Source organism: Hipposideros armiger, unplaced genomic scaffold (genome assembly GCF_001890085.2).
Source record: "Hipposideros armiger isolate ML-2016 unplaced genomic scaffold, ASM189008v1 scaffold_46, whole genome shotgun sequence".
Taxonomy (NCBI): Eukaryota; Metazoa; Chordata; class Mammalia; order Chiroptera; family Hipposideridae; genus Hipposideros; species Hipposideros armiger.
Window position 1 is genome coordinate 4,104,202 of NW_017731396.1, and position 17,737 is coordinate 4,121,938.

At 44.1% G+C, this 17,737-nt stretch overlaps 1 protein-coding gene across 4 annotated transcripts in view; it reads right to left on the reverse strand.

Annotated features, from left to right (window-relative positions):
- Nucleotides 1-17,737, reverse strand: part of UBE4B (ubiquitination factor E4B) — a 135,991-nt gene that overhangs the window by 12,414 nt on the left and 105,840 nt on the right. For all 4 annotated transcript variants that reach the window (XM_019639778.1, XM_019639776.1, XM_019639777.1 and 1 more), the window contains 6 exons: nucleotides 15,715-15,814; nucleotides 14,371-14,498; nucleotides 12,731-12,829; nucleotides 11,812-12,047; nucleotides 4,164-4,290; nucleotides 2,278-2,422 (listed from right to left, as the gene is read on the reverse strand). In XM_019639778.1, the coding sequence (XP_019495323.1) occupies nucleotides 2,278-2,422; nucleotides 4,164-4,290; nucleotides 11,812-12,047; nucleotides 12,731-12,829; nucleotides 14,371-14,498; nucleotides 15,715-15,814 (835 nt within the window). The remainder of the gene's footprint in view (nucleotides 1-2,277; nucleotides 2,423-4,163; nucleotides 4,291-11,811; nucleotides 12,048-12,730; nucleotides 12,830-14,370; nucleotides 14,499-15,714; nucleotides 15,815-17,737) is intronic.

A 17,737-nucleotide genomic window follows, 5' to 3' on the forward strand; every position in this document is an offset into this window, starting at 1 on the left:
GTTCAGTTTTGGACAATCTGAGCTACCTATCAGACCACCAGGCAGAGAAGCAGGTCAGCAGCCTGTTCCTAAGTCAGGGGAGACCTGAGCTGGGGAGACGCATGTTGGAGTCTTTAGAATATCCAGCTATTTAAAGCCTTGGGACAGATGAGATCCCCTCACTGTGATTTTCAACTGGGGGCATCGGGCCATGTGTGGGAGCGTTTCTGGTTGCCTGACAACTCGGGGGAGGAGGGTGCATCACTGGCATGAAATGGAGTGAGCCAGAGATGCTAAATGTCCTGCAGTGTATGGGGCAGTCTCTCCTAATAAAGAATTATCATTATATCAGAATTCCATTACATTCGAAACACCAGCCAGCACCCTCACTGAGAAACCCCGACCTGGGGAGCCAGTGTGGAAAGGGAAGGGAGGCCTGCGGGCCGAGCACCGGACTCAGGGCAGGGAGATAAGGAGCTGGCGGGAGGTGGAAGGCAGAAAGTGACTTCAAAGTCAAACAGAAATGATTTCTGAAATAGCACTTGTTAGAGATTATTTATGCCCCTTTCTCATCCATTATTAACACAGACAAAATCAATAGCTGTTCAGTCGTCTCAAACAAATGCTATTAAGCACCGTGAACAAGGTAATGTGCTATAGACCTGTTTCCCAACATCGACCTAAGCTGGTCGAAGATGCGCATCGTAAGCAGGCACTACAGAGGGGCAGAGAAAGGTGAGGCTCTGCAGCCGCTCTGGCTGGGGGATGCCAACCAGGAGGCAGGAGTGGGACAAGGTCTTACTCAAGAGAGCGGGCGGGGTTTTACTACGGGCGAATGGGAAGCAGAGCGTTTTGGACAGGAGTGTCTCGAGGCAGGTGGAACCATTATAGGCTCTGTCTGTCCTGACACCTTCTCGGGGCCAGTCCTGAGCCACGGGCTTGTCATCCGCAGTCTCTTCCCACAAGGGAGGAATTATCTCGGATTTATGGACGAGGAAACAGAAATTAAGGAACTTTTAACGTGTGGCAGTGGCAGGTCTTAAACCCAGGAGCCCTGGACTCCAGTGTTGGGGGTCATTCGCCAAGGCGTCTCGGTTTCCTCGCAGGTTCTGCGAGGGCCCAGGACTGGGCCACGTTGGAGCCGACGGGAGATCAGCCTGGGAGGGCGCCTGAGAGCAAGCTGGGGAGGTGTGGAGCGCCAGGCCCAGGCTGATGCCCCCATGGGAGACAGGGAGCTGCGGGAGGGAGCTTTTGGAGGCCCAGCGGCCAAAGTTTCAGGTGTGTTGAGATGAATAGGAGGGTAGTGGGTGGGATGGACTCCAGTGGGTGCCAGTGCAGTGCCAAGGAGAAAGAAGACCATAACATTATCGCAACAGCACAATTAGAAGAGCTCAAGGAGCGTGGTGGCCTGGACACAGGAGAAACCCAGCATTCAAGGACCCCGGAAAAAGCCCCATGAAAGGTTTAAGTTGGCAGTTTAAGCATGTTGGTTAGAGCAAGATGTAAACTTCTCCTCAACCCCAGGATTACGTGGGATGAAAGCCTTCCTGAAATGTGTTTCAATGTCTTACGTTTAGGTACTTTTTGACTCCACAGCATTAGAACCTCAACAGTGTTTTCATTTTAAGAATGCTGCTCCAAGCAAAGAAAAATCAGTCCTCCGCCTTTTACATGAGAATTCCTTCCGGAAGCAGTTCTAATTCAGCACTAACCAATATATGACATCAGCAGTAGCTGTCAAGGGCCTAGTAACTGACCAGGGGACCATCTACATGGCTGCAGTACATGTCAGAGAGGGCAGGACGCTGTCACCGGCACAGCATGCGCTTCTCATGGAACCTGGCACAACAGGCCTCTTCTCCATGAATAACTAAATAGAAAAACCAAAATCGATGGAGAGAAAAACAACTCAACAGAATCCTGAGTGACTCATATCGTTGCCCAAACATCACAGGAACAGATCAAATTCTTACCTAGCAGTCAGAATTCTAGAGGCTTATTTCCTGCTTTCATAAATCTTAATCAATATATTTGGACAACAAAAGCTCTTCATCAAAAAGCCCTTTACAAGGGAGAACAAGTTTTCGGACACATTTGGACAGACTTCTCAACTCATCTCTTAGCTCTAGAGCAAGCGTTTAGGTTTTGTCGTGCCCCAAACCTGGCATGTAGCTTCGTGGACGCCCAGAGGTGGAAGCCCACGTGCCCTGACCGGTCAGTCAGGTTCGGTCATCAGGACGCCGCGCAGCCCCTGCGGAGCGCTCCCGGGGGCCTGTCCCGCGCCTGCGCTGTGCTTACCCGGGGCAGCTGCTCCCACTGCTCCTTATTCTTCATCTCTTCTTGCACTTCGTGGATCCGCTTCAGAGACTCCAGGCTTTCATCCAGCAAAAACGTCGTGTCATTGATCAGCATGTTTATATAGCGAACAAACTGCTTCCCGGAACTGAAAAGGCAATCACATGGGGCGTGATCATACCTCTCCCCAAAGCAAAATCCGCAGCAGATCCCGGAGAAAATGGGCCTCCACCCAAAGGGACGAGCACGTCGCCCTACAGGACTGCTGACCTCGGCACAGCTCAAGTCTCACGGAGGTCCAGGTCTACACGTCTCTCCTTAGATCGTGTTGTTCTTTTTAATTAATCATGATAAACTTACTCCAGTGATGGGCCGGGTTCACCTTGCATGACTCATGAGAGCCAACTGCTAAAAATTCTGGAATTTTGTGAGCAGGTTACCTTGGCAGCTTCGATTTGGCCAAAGTGTAAGTATTTACACCTCAGAAAACCTGCAAATGCTGTTGTTGTTTTTTTTCCCCTTCAGAGAGGAGGTTTACTAGCACATCCCTGGCTCATTCCCTCTGAGATTTTAAATAGAAAAAAAACACTCTTCCAGGCTAGACAAGAAAATATGTTTACACTCACCATGATACAAAGGAAGCCCAAATAATTTACCCACATGTAAGTGACTGGACAACTAGTGATAGTTATTCCTTATTATAAAGAAAGCTGCACTGAAGGAAAATTAGAAGCTGTAATACTAATAAAGCAGGATATTCACTTACTTTGTAGAGCTCAAAGCTTTCAATCCACACAACTGTCCTGCATATCATATTCTAATGGAGGGAACTGCTGGGAAACTGAGATGGCCTGACCTAACTGGGTGCAGCTCTGTAAGTGCCCGATTAGTAGAGAAAAGAGGAGCTCCGTTTCAGGATCTACCATTGTGTAATCAAGGCAGTGAGCCCAGGCCTGGGAAGGGACGTTCCTGTGGACAAGGGCGGGAAGAACATGGAAAATTCCAGAGCACCACGCAGATCAGGCGGTGGGCCCGCCTGGCTTCCTACACTTGTGCCAGGCTTCCGCTAGAACATAATTCCGACCAGAAGAGCAGTTCATAGAAACAAAGCATTACCTTAGAGAGTTTGCTTTGCAGAGAGCCATTTGGCAAATGGTTACCCCACTGGGTAATACCCCACAGGTATTACTGACTCGTAAAACTCAGTTAACAAGTGACAGCTAAACTTGATCAAATATCTAACGGGTTGCAAAAGATCCAAGAAGATGGCATGAAATTTCTCCTGAATTCTCATGATTTCAATATTTTCATCTACTTTTCTTTTTAAAGCACCTTCATTTTTTAAAGGTAATTTAGATGGAATTACTAACGTCCAGGTTTAAGTAGTTGCTGAAATTCCAGGTAGGTAACGAAAAGCCCTTAATCAAGCTTTAGGGCCTTACTACAAAGAACGACGCTTCAAACGACAACCCCAATCCAACTGCTTCTAAATTCAAACTACTAACGTTTCTAACTCTAAAGCTTGCATTCCATTCAAGAACACTACGATCTCGTTTTAGTCATTCTGACAACTTCATTTGACACTGTAACCATAGAAACACCAAAAACCACTTAAGACATCATCTCAGAATATTTAGAGATTCTTTCTTTAGGTATAATACCATCCTCCAAGTACCTTGACAAATCTAAAGTTCAGCAATATCTCGCAAGCACAGACACATAGCCCTCCCTCCCTGCTTACATGTCGCAGTCACATCTGGAAAAGTGAAAGGAGGCGGAGACCAAGGCAGCAACTGTCAACAAGGAGCCAGCTGGGAAAGCTTTTAAGTAGCCACTTTACCTGTGATTTGCAAGAGAGCAAGCTGTGATATCCGGGGCCCCATACTCACTTGAACTCCTCCATGAAGGTGCCATGGTGAGCGATGTTTTGCCAAAGGCTTTTAAAAATGGTGCTAATGTGATAGCGGATGGTGAACTTGTCATAGAACTCGCTGGTAGCTCCGGTATGCTCAACATCTAAAAAAGAAAGACAACGGGACTGGAGGATATATACTTTCTTACCTTTTTTAAATGCGGCTATTGCTGCTACCATGTTACGGAGTAATAAATACAAATCTGCAAATTCAGAGTTGAGAATCGCTTGGCATCATTAGGATAGCGTCAACTCACCAATGACAAGAAGCTGAATGAATTATCATACCTCCCCCAATTTTAGTTCATTTATAGAAATTCCACAGCACTTCAAGTGAGCATCCCTGAGCAGAAAAAAAATTGGGTTACATTTTATTAAGGGCCCTGTACCTATCAAATGTGACTGTTATGTTAAATACTTTTGTATTAGGAACATTTTCAAACATGTACCAAAGCAGAGAAAAGCAGAGTGAGTTCCCACATACTCATCACTCATTTACCAATTACCAACATCCATGCACCTATTAAAGTGGAACAAAGATCAAATGTAGTCATGCAAATGACAAACAGCTTAAACAGGAGAAATTCCTGAATTCATGACAAATTTAAAAAGAGGGAACCTGTCAGAAAAGACAATAGGCTTAAGAACAAGATTTTTAAAAAGTAAATTAAAATAAGATGCTGTTTTCCACCTATCAAATTGGCAGACATTACAAAAGTGAGACTATTGAGTGTAGCTAAGGCCTTGGAGAAACAGACACTATAAATACAGGCTGGGATGAATAGTGAGACAAAGGGACAAAATGCATCACAAGTCATCAATATGCCCATGCTTTTGACCCACCAATTCTACTCAAGAAAATAGATACAGATGAATGGATAAAGAAAATGTGAGATATATATTAAAAAATGGAATATTATTCAGCCAATCTCACTTATATGTGGAATCTAAAAAAACCAAAAACTCAACCAAGCAACCAAATTAAAAAGAACACTGAGCTCCTAGATACAGAGGAATACATCGGTAGTTGCCAAGGGGGAGGGGGGGAGGGGAGTGGGCAAAATGGGTGAAGGGGGTCAAAAGATACCAGCTTCCAGTTATAGAATAAAGAAGTCCTGGGGATGGTACAGAATGGTAACTATAATTAATAACACTGCATTGCATATTTGAAAGTTGCTGAGAGAATAGGTCTTAAAAGTTCTTATCACAAGAAAAAAATTAACGACTTATTGTGGTGATCATTTTGCAATATATACAAATACCTAATCATTATGTTGTACACCTGAAACTAATATAATGTTATAGTCAATTATACCTTAAAAAAAACACACAAAAGGCCAGAATCTTTTCCTGTATGACAAACAAAAACAAACACAAAAAACCACATACAGGCATGTAAAAGATTCATCTCCAAGGAAACTCACTAAAGTACTACTTACATTAGAGAAAAAATATAAATACTCCTAATGCCCAACTGAGAACATGAGAAAATACTTATCATCTATTAAGTGAAAACCACAGATTACCAAACAAAATATACAGTTTGGGCCCAATCATATTTAAAAAATACACACACACCTCGTTCCATATATATTGGGTTGTCGGAAAAGTCATGACACGTTTTTGAAATGAAAAACATAGAAAAAAATATGTCATGACTTTTCCAACAGCATAATATATATATATAATTGATTGGAATGATACAGAGCAAAATGTTAACAGATTCTGTTTTGAGTGCAGGGATTATCAATTATTTTAATTTTCTTCTTGGTATTTTCTATATTTTCCAATGAATACCTTTTTTTTTGTGACAAAAAACAGTTATTTAAAATAAAAGGAACAAGATAACTTACACCTACCATACAAAGATCTGAAAGCACTTATGTATAATCAGTAGGTCAACCTTTCATTAAGATGAACTAAGTGTCATTTTATTAATTATAGGAAAGTGTGAACTGAAGTGTGGAGAACTGATTGAGGAGAGTCTACAAAATAGAGATAATGGGGCGAGGAGGTGGACGCAGGGCCTCTTATACCCTCTAAATTGCTCTTAATACCTGTACTGTATCCCAAACATAGCAGACGCTAAGTAACGACTGTTAACGCATCAATATACATCTCTCCCAACATTTAAAAAAAATTCACTCCTAATGCTCCCTCAAAACTTTAGCCCAAGATCTAATCCCCAAGTCCTAGTTCTAAAAGGCTGGAAATGAACTAGACCCCCAGGCCTCAGGGCCTTTATATTTGCTGCCCCCTTTGCCTGCCACACTGTGGCTGAGATCTTATGGTTCACTCTTTGGACTCATTTTCAATTTACTACAAAGTCATTTCCTCAGAGACCTACCCTGACCTTGCTTCTTCAAGTAGCACCATGCCCTTCTCCAACACTCACTATCTGAAAGTGTCTGTCACCCAACTAGAATGTCTGGCCACGGTGGCGGCGGGGTGGGGGTGGGGGGTTGACATTCCACCGCTGGGCCCTGCCATTAAAGCCAGTGCTGACACACAGCAGGAACTTCATATATACTTGTTGCACTGGAGCCTGAGTCTGCCTGGGCTGGGCTACCGCTGGCTTTGCTGATTTGGCTCAGTGTGGGGAAGGGAACAGTCTTGAAGTAAGTCTTGGTTATCAGTGTTCCCTCCAAGTTCTGAGAGCTGGCCCTTAAGGAACTGGCTGCTGTGATACAAATAAAATACTCCTATTTTGAAGTCTAATTTTACTTTTGAAACAAAAGTCTGATCTTAAGCATTTTTTCTAAGCTAGAGTGCTCTGGGGCGTAAGAGAGGTGCTTGTTCCGTGTCTCAATGTCTAACTCACGTCTGAGAGCCAGACATGTTCAGGAGTCAGGCCCTATATCAGCAGGTCTTAGCATGGATTGAAGGCCACGTGGGGGAGAGTCTGGGATGCCCCACGCAGGCTCTCTGGCGCCCGACGCTTGGTGACGGACTGTAGGAGGCACACAGCACAGCAGCCAGGAGCACCTGTGCTGAACGGCAACTGCTGAGGTTGCTGCCACTCGCTAGCTCTTGACCTTCAGCAAGCTTCTTGACCTTTCTAAGCTTCAGTTTCCTCATTTGTAAAATGGAGATATTTATAGCACCCAACTTGAGGACTGCAGTTCGGATTAAATGAAAGGATTAGTAAGTATTCCATAAGTAGTGGCTATTATTAGCGGAGGTATCACATATCCATGACTACAGAGGCGGTCCAGGGCCAGAGGGCACACTGCTTGGTGACAGAGGGGAGAGGAGAACACCCCCAACCCCGCCAGCTCTGGGACCTGACCAGTGGGGCTCCACCAGGCCAGCACTGGTCTCACAGCCCCAGTCCACACACCAACACACCCCCTTGTCCTTTGTCCCCAAGTCACAGTGACAGGTTCAGGGCACTAGGACAAAATACACGTAACTAAACTTCTTTTGTTTTTAAAACTAACAACACATCATGTTTACTACAGAATAATTAAGATGGTCAGATGATTAAAAAAATAAGGAATAAACTACTCACAATTCTACCATCCCAAAATGACCAACTCACTGTTACTATTTTGGTACATATTCTTGCATACATTTTCTATCATATATACGTGCACCAAAATGTGGTCATGCTTTACATACTATTTCATTACTTAGCATTTTCTTTTCATTACTTAGCCACTTAATGTAAATAATACATTATTTTCATGGCTTATATAGATCCACTGTATGGATAAACTATAATTTACTTAATTTATCCTCAATTGGCAGAAATTTAGGTTGTTTTAATATGGTCACCACAGTGAATTAATTATAAATAATGCTGCAGTGACTATTATAAACATTTACATACATTTATAATTATGCCCACAGAATAGATTACTAGAAATTAAGTTTACATGTAAGAGAGTGTGCTGGCTGGTTATCCACCTTTATACTTGGTTTTGTCATACTGGGGCAAATGCTTCCCTTTGTAGCTGGACCTGTTAAGTTTCGCCAACAGAGGGCCCTACAGGAGAACTGGGGAACTGACGGAGCAGGGACTCGGGTCTCTGGTCCTCTTGCTGACCGGTCAGCAGTGAGTGTCCATGCCAGCAGCAGCAGCTGGTCCCGGTTTCTAGCTGTGTTCCAGGCTTGCAGGACTAGCATCCTGTCCACCCTCAGGGACACCAGCCCCAGCCGGCCAGTGTCCTTCCTCAGAGGCCTGGGTCCCAGTTCCGTCCCAGCCTCACCGGAGCTGCTACATCCCAACAACCCCAGCCTCTCCCCTAGGACAGGTGAGGGCAGCTTCCTGCGCCTAGCATCTGTGCTACCCCAGCATGCCTTATGTGCCTTTCTGTCTTCCAATACCTGTTTGACCAGTTCCTTATATTAAACTCTCCCTGCTAAGATGACAGGTATGGCTCTGTTTCCCTGACCGGACCTTGACTGATATATAGGACATAAACAGACCGCCTTCCAGCAAGGCTTTACCAATCTCCATTCTCGTGGAGCTGCAGAGCACTAGTTCTGCCCATCAGCCACAGCGGTGACGAAACAGGCCTTTGCAGGTTAGTTTCCTCCTCTACAACCCTGTTAGCACTAGATATTCTTATCTTAAAAAAGAAATTTGATAGGTGAAAAGAGGTCCTCATCGTTAGGTTAAGAAATGCAGAATTTTCTTCAGTTGAACCGAGACTGATCTGTACGGCAGGGCACCAGGCAAGGTCCTGTCCTGCACACGTGGAAGGCACACGTGCGCCCGGATGGCCTGTGGGCCGCCCCAAGCGGGGCTGAGCTAGAGCAGGGGAGATGGGAGCCACGGGGCGGCCTTTTACCCCACAGCGTTCTCTGCTGTCGCCAATGTGAGGATGTCAACGAAAGTCCAAAGGGCCTGCGGACTTCCTTTAGGTTTGGAGGGAGGCTAAAGGAAGGAGAGAAACTCTTAGTAGATGCCACAAAGTAAGTGACATAGGGACAAGGAGGTACACAGAGTCTCAGGATTCTCAGAAGTGGATAGAGGACACCAGCCCTGAATGACCAGGGGCAGGCCTGAGTTGGCAGGGAAGGGGCTGTCACTGAACAGAGGAACCCTCCGACGGCCGTTGCTGCCGTGAACAGCAAGGGACTGTGCTCTTAGAGGCCGGCATTCCTCCCAATGGCATGGTGAGTACATTCTCCCACATGCCAAAGACACGTGTGTGAGTGCCCAGAATGAGCTAAGTTCAACAGGACATAAGAAGATGGAAAAGGGCCGGCCGAGTGGCTCAGTTGGTTAAGAGCTCGCTCAAGAGTTTGAGCTCTGAGCAACAGCGGTTCGAGTCCAGCCCGAGCTGAGCAGCNTTTGATTGACAGCAGTAAAACAGTTTCACTTCTTTTCAATAAAAGCCATGCGCTGACCGATTCGGAGCTCGCTCAGTTTCTCTGACTGAGTCCCTTGGTCTCGCTCTTAACCCTACTTTTGTCTCTGACTCTTTATTCAATCTACGTCGCCCCTCAAGAGAAACCCGTTTGCCCTTGCCACGCTGGACGTGACAGGGGAAGACCATGAGACTGGAGGTGAATGAGGACGACATTCAAGAGCTGGTGTAGGAACATGACTAGGAGCTGACCACCGATGAAATGATGGATCTGCATCGCCAGTAACAGCAAGAGGTTATGGAGGAGGTCTCATTGCAGAAGAGGAAGAGAAAAAGGCGGAGGAATCCCTCACTTCAAATGAGATTAGGGAGATGTGTGAAATGTGGGAAACAATGCAAAATTTTATAGAAATCACCACCCGAATAAGGCTATAGCAGTGAAAGCAATGAATTTGTTTAACGACAATGCAATGTCACATTTCCACGAAATCCTCAAAAGGAAGCAAAAGCAAGTGTCATTGGATAGATTCCTTGTTAAAAGTTGCACGAAAAGAAAAAGATTCCATTGAGCCAATAGATAACAGTGATTCCATTAGCGATAGTGAGAGTCGTCCTACACCATAACCCTCCTCTCTCTTATGTCCCTCACACCAGCCACGAAGGTTTTCAAAGGTAAGTGCAGTTTGATTTGTTTATTTTTCTTTATATTTTGTATTTTCTTTATTATTTTGTATTATATTACAGTATAGTAATCATTTTTTATATGAATATTTTTGGGTTGTGGAATGAATCATCTGAGTTTCCATTATTTTTTATGGGGAAATTAGCTTTGGTATACAAGTGCTTTGGATTACATGCATGTTTCTGGAATGAATTATGCTTGCAAACCAAGGTATTACTGTACTGATGTTTGCTATATGATGGAGTGACAAGGAATCCATGGGGAGATGATAGAATACTTAATAAATGGTAGGGACAATTCCATATCTATACGTAAAAATTTAAAGAAAAAGGAAAAGAGAAAAAAGAAAAAAAGAAAATTATTTCCTTACACTATACAAAGAAACAATTTCATGGATATTTAAGATCTATGAAAAGCAATGTGAAACGTAAAATTAAATAAACTTTTAGAAGAAAATGTAGAAAAATTTTCCATAAGTTCAGGTTAGGGAAGAAATTTTTTTTAGAAGACAAAGAAAGCATTTACTGTAAAGAAAAGGATTAATGAATCTTACTGCTTTTAAAATAAGAATTTCTGTTTAACAGAGACACCATTAAGAGTTGAAAAGATATGCCACACAATTGAAAGAGAATTAAAAGGCATATAATGGGGCCGGCCGAGTGGCTCAGTTGGTTAAGAACTCGCAAAAGAGTTTGAGCTCTGAGCAACAGCGGTTCGAGTCCAGCCCGAGCTGAGCAGCCGCTGAGCTGCCAACAAGTAGCAGGATGGCTCAGCTTAAAAAAAAAAAAAGAAGATGGAAAAGGCACGCTTTCCTGGGAGACATGAACTGGAGAGAAAACACTCCATTAGTACAATGCTGTGCCTTTGACAGAGGACAGGTGAATAGGTCCCGCAGATAATCGGCTTCATGAAAACCTATTTGCAAATGAAAAGCCAAACGAAAAACGAAAGTTCAAAATACAATTCAACCCGAAGCGGAGGACCTCTTTACAGAGTGCCCCATGTGCTCTCAGTCTTGTTCACCAGTGTCACCCAGTAGCTGGAAGAGGGGCTGGCAAACAGTAGGCACTCAATAAATGTGTAGAATTCATGAGTGAGGGAATACTCCTAGAGGTCCTGATTCCATTTGTTGAGTGAGGACCCCACTCAATCAATGGAATAAGCATTTTTAACGAGCTCCCTTTTTACCTGTCGTTTTGAAACTCTGGGTTATAGGACAGTGTTGCAAAACTAATGCTGTAAGTTCAAAGCTAAAATGAACCACGTATTGGGTTGTCGGAAAAGTCATGACGCATTTTCACAACGGAAAACAGAAAAAAATACGTCAAGACTTTTCCGACAACCCAATATTTTCAGGTGAAAACAGCAACTTGTGCTGTTGATACTGACTGGCTCTCACTGTTGGCCACGTGACCCAATGGCGCCTGTGCAACCATCAGGAATGAGTATGAGGATGCTCAGTGGGGTGTTTTCACACCACAGGAAACAGCCGACAGTTGCGCTCTGGGCAGAGGGTCAGGAGGTCACACTTATAAGGGGGTGGCAGGATAATAGGTAACAGGTCTAGAGTAGCTTCAGCCACTGGCTTTCAGTGGCCCCACCTACCTGTAGACCCAGGAACCTACCTGTATAAAACTTCATCAGGGAAGGGACCAACAATTTGGTGGAGAGAGGATGGTTCTCAATCATTTCGAAAAACTTCTGGGTTCGTGGCTGAACAGCGGGGTTGGTCATGAACATGACTTCTACTAGTTTGGCCACCAGGTACGGGTTCCGGATGTAGTTCTGGTTGCACAACATCACAACGAGGAACATCACGATATCCTGAGTACAGGGCTCATAAAGCACCTGAGGAGAGTACCTGCAGGGGAAGAGCAGGCAATGGGGCTCCGAGAGTCCTGCCTTGGGTGGGTGCTGGGTCCTTAGGTGCCGAATGGGACACACAGGTCGGGGGCCAGGAGACTGCATTCCTCTTAACTGGCTGAGCTCAGGTGACCATTGACACTGCAACCAGACAAACTTAAAACCCATCGAGTCTATCGGCCGTAACATGCTATATTGACTTCTTATGTTTCAGAAAATAAACCAAAGCTATGATTTTGATAAGGTGAATTTCACGAAAGAGCTTTATACCAAAAAGGCTTTTATACACTCAACCCACTTACTTTGTAACCCTTCTCCAATGTTACCATTGAGAAAAATTTTGGTACGAAATATAGATGTGGGTATTTCTGGCTTTTGAATGTTCACTCAGATATTTATAAACTGGTCCTTCTGTTTCTCAGAAACACATACTCAGTCATTAGAAATTCAACTCCATTTTCACAGAATACCCCATTATCAGCATTGTTAATCCTTTTCTGTCTCTCAGATATTATCGGAAGTGGCTGGGTGTCACAGTTGGGATTTATTTTTCCAATCTCTGGGCAGCAGTTATATAAAATTACAGGCATAAAATGGAGGCTTGCAATGTAATTCGTAATATAATGTATTCCTTACATATAAAAACATACTAGAACTACATAATACGTTAAAGGAACTTACTGTACAATAAAAAATAAAAATTCAGCAACATCTTCTACATAAAACTCAGGCAATGCTGCAAACACCTTGGGGACATCTGAGTTTAAAGGCAGTGTTACACTGTCAAGGAGGAAAAAGCATAAGTTACAAAAAGAAAGCATGGCACATCAATCTACAAGGCATATTACACTACTGTTACAAATGAGTATTTTAGGGCCGGCCGAGTGGCTCTGTAGGTTAAGAGTTAGTTTAAGAGTGTGAGCTCTGAGCAACAAGGCCACTCGTTCGATTCCCACATGGGCCAGTGACGCTGCACCCGAGCTGAGCTGTCACTGAGCTGCCAACAGGTGGCAGGATGGCTCAGCTGATGAGAGCACATGCTCCTAACAACAAGGCCGCCAGTTTGATTCCCACACAGGCCAGTGACACTGTGTCCCAAGCTGAGCTGCCACTGAGCTGCCAACAAGGTGGCAGGATGGCTCAGCTGGTGTAACAATAAGATTGCCTGTTTGATGGTGGGCTACGCCTACCTGCAACTAAGACAACTCAGCACCTTGAGCTGAGCTGCCGCCCAGATGGCTCAGTGGATAGAGCTCAGTGTGCTCTTAACAACAAGGCTGCCGGTTAGACTCCCGCATGGGATGGTGGCTACGCCCACCTGCAACTAGGATTGTAACACAGCACCTTGAGCTTAGAGGCCACGAGCTGCTGACGGGCAGCCTAATGGCGACTGGCACCCTCCACAACTAAGACTGAAGAACAACTTCGCTGGTCTCCTTCCCCAATTTCCAAACACTGTTCCCCTCCCTTAATTACCTAATTTAAAAACAAACAAACAAATAAGTGTTTTATTTGGGGGAAAAACTCATTCTGTAACTCATTCTGTAAAACTCATTTACAACTATGTAAAAAGTACACAGACAAACAAGCTACAACCAGAAATGAACAGGGAATAATGAAGACAGTGGGTATTCTAGGGTGTGCATTAAATGTTTTTCCTTTTCCTGATTTCCTGTTAAGGATAATGCAATAATTAAAATGGGAAGGAAATAAAAGGGTCACATTTGGTCATTGTATGCAACTCAAACTATAAGACAACAGAGCTACACATGTACTTTAAATAATATTTTCCACCCCTGCAGAGGGCCTGGACCGGCCTCACCCACATCAGTGAGCCAGAGACTTCACAATAATAATCAAATAATAATAAATAAAATAAAAATGGCTGCCTGGAGGAGCTGTCCAGGTGACGATAAAAAGATCAACCATGTTCTTATATTTAGCTCACTCTCTGAACTGGCTAGCTATTCTTGGGTCCAGTGCTCAGGAGGGCCTAATATCCTGTTATCTCCAGCTTTTCACTTCCAATTTATAAATTTTCTTTTCTATCAATCAAAGGTTTTACAGCCGATTGTTAAAAAAGCATCATGTCAAAATTAAAATAATAGGTGCTGACATGCCCTTAACTGCTGTCGCTAATTACAGGGAAGATATTTGTGAATATTATTAATTTCATAGTGTATATTAGTACTATCTGGATTTCGAATCATGTGTTCTTGATAAAGTAAGGGTTTTGGTTTTAGCGGTGGCCCCTGAAGAACAATAGAGACAACGCAGGGCGGACGAGCAGCAACGAGGAAAGGAGGAAGGCGCACACTCACTCGGGATAGGCAGGGTCCAGGATGCGGAGCAGCAGCTGGATGACAAGGCCATAGAAATTTAGACATCTTCTCAGGAAGCTCTCGTCAAGCAGACCGGCGTCGGCGCAGGCCTTGCATCGTACCAGTTTCTGTGGAAGTAGGCATGTCCCCATCCGTGATTAGCTGGTAGCTAAGTACCTGCAGCGTGACGGGCCGGGAATGGGCTGGGAGGTGGGAAATCCGGGTTCTAGGGCTTCAAGAGCTCCATCTCTAACTAGCTAGAGGCTGTGCTCTAAGAAAAACAAAGTGCAGCCATGCAGAGCACTGGGCACAAAACCTAGCACGCAGTTAGTGCTCCAGGAGGTAGTAGGTCATCACTGTCAAATTTAAAGAACTTGATTGGGGAGGGGGGGTCTCTGGGTGTCAGGGACAGTGAGTGGGAAGAAGCCAGACAATCCGCCTCTGAAACTTCCAGGGCACCACTTAGGAGCTGTCCTTGGGCAAAATGCTTATCCACCGAAGGCATCACACCTACCTCAGAAGATAGCTGTGAGAATTCAATGCATGCACACGCACTGACACATGAATTTAAACAGTTTACAGACTCCTAGGAACATTATCTGTGTAGGGGTTCCAAAGACCCCAGATAAGACCCCCTGGTTTATTCTGCATCTTGAAGAGGTCTAGTTTATTAGTGAATAAGACTGAAATCTTAAACTTGTGTCAGAAATCTAAGTCAGGTAAAATTTCCACATATCATCCTACTAGTCAACAGAAAGCACGACCAGCTAACAGTCAGCTTTCTCATCTGAACATAACTTAAAAGAAACATATAAATTTGCTATCTATGCTTCCCTGTCCAACTACAGGCAGCATTTTTTTTTTATCTGTGTCTCATAAGCAGAAATATTCCCATCTGTCGTTAGGCTCTGTATAACAGATCGTTTTCAATTAAAAATGAAGAATGAGGTGCAAAGGAAAGAGATCTTTCCACTACCACAAATCCACTTTGTCAAACATCATGAAAATGCATGGCTGGATATACTGGAGTGTGTTTTGGGTGCAGATGGGGAGGATCTTGTATGAGGTAGGGAAAGCGGGGTGATGCTAAACTGAGGATGATAAAACCCATTAAGAATTCGTGATGTCATTGGCATAGCATATGCATATTGTGTCCTGAGATTTAAATATTATATATAGATACATACGAAGTGTCAACAAGTTTTTAAATGTACCATTTTATCTTGGGAGAAAAGAATAATGAAGAAAAAATAAGGACAGGAAACTGCTCACTTGAGGCAGATTCTGGTGGGGAAATGACTACTATGAGGCTGGTCTCTAATTATTCCAATTAACCATACACACCTTCAGTTGGGTTTTGCAGCGCTTCAGCATTTCGCGGTGTCTAGTTGCCAGTGGGGAATCTTTCCATTGGCTTTCATTATTTTTCAAATCCTCCACGGTTCTGAAATCAAAGACTAAGAGTCAAATGAAAGAAAACACACAGATCCATCACGCATCTTATCTATTCATTTTGACCATTTCACTGACTCTCAGACACATATTGCCTCCCCATTTTAGCATTCTAAAACCAGAGTATATCTGATTTGGTTCCTAAAATGATGTCTTAAAATTGATGGCACTTTAGACTTGATGAAATATATAGCAAGCTCTTTTGGAAGGAAATACATGGTCCTCTCACTTTTCTGGGAGGGAGAAAAAGAAGCTTCATGAAAATTCAAGGTTACTATGCCAACTCAATTACCCAAAACAAAAGGCGACTTTACTAATGGCGTTGCCTTTTCTTTTACAACCTTTCCCTCCAATCGTTTGGAAGGCTCTTCTCTGAGATCATCTTTGCTGCCTGCTCCTTCACTTTGCTCAGGTGTCTGCTTAAATACCACCTGTCAGCATGGCAACTTCCCTGATCATGTAATATGCTGCATATTTTAATCACTGATTCATTCAACACTATTTCAACCCCTTCCTATCGAGACATTGTGTAGAAAACTAGAGGATGATATTTGTTTTAAAACTACATTTCCCAGACTCCCTTGATGCCAGCACTTCTGCGCATGACTTAGTCCACCAAGAGGTGGCCCCTCACTGAACGCAGAAGTGAATATTGTAAAGTGGCAGCCACGTGCTCCTTCCGGAAGCACAGTGGCGGAGGGATTTTGCCTGAAGTGGTGGCAAAGGCTTTACTGTCAGGCTGAACCCTGAAGCAGCTTTCTGCCAAGCCAAGTTCAAAGGGGAACTTTTTTCCTGGCCATTCCAATGATTCAATAAACCCAATCGTAACCTTTAATATTCTGTTTATCCCAGATAAACTGGATTCTTTTGTCTGTAACTGGAACGTGAGTGTGGTAGACAGAATAATGGCCTCCCTCCCACCTCCCCTGCAAGGTGTCTAATCCCCAGAACCTGTGAATATGTCACCTTACATGGCAACAGGGCTTTCCAGATGTGATTAAGGGTATGGACCTTGAGATAGGGAGATTATCCAGGATTGTCTGCATGGGCTCAATGTCATCAGTGTCCTTATAAGAAGGAGTCAAAGTATAAGAAGATGTGACAACTGAACAGAGGTCAGAGAGAGCTGGAAATGCTACGCTGTTGATTTTGAAAATGGAGGAAGGGGGCCTCGAGCCCAGGAATGTGGGTGGTCTCTAGGAGCCAGAAATGGCAAGGAAAGAGAGTCTTCCTTTGAGCCTCCAGATGGAATTCACCCTTGATTTTAGGACTTCTGACCCCCCAGAACTGTGGGATAAGATAATAAATAATTAATGTTGTTTCAAGTCAGCTGTGTTCATCTGTTTCAACAGCAGTAGGAAACTAATATTGGGTTGTTGGAAAAGTCATGACGCATTTTTGCAACAAAAAACATAGAAAAAAACACGTCATGACTTTTCCGACAACCCAATAGAATGACTTACATGCTTACTGGCACCAGAAGAAGTTACAGGTAACAGGCTCTTAAGAAAAAAGGGCCTCTGGGATCAGTTCTTTGACTGGGCTAGTTTGAAAGTGATGAGGATTCAGTTGGCATTTGAGGACAGAACACTGGTAGCCCAAGGCTCTCAGTGGGAAAACAGCAGCATAAATGGTCAGCGACCTCCTGAAGGAAGACAGGAGGTGGCTACTTCTGAACTCAAAACTTCACTAGGTCTCTCACTGGAAAGGCAGAACAAAGACGGCGACTCCAAGAAGTCAAGCAGAGGAGTTTGGGGGAATGTGAGGACCCCGAGTACCCACATCCCTGAATGCCCTGCGCTTCGCTTGCTGGCGGAAGCAGCTCTTGCTATGGCCGCACCTGAGCCAGTCATGTTGGAGGATAATGCCAATTTCCCTTGGTTCCAGCCTATCATGTGGCATTGCCTCCAGAACC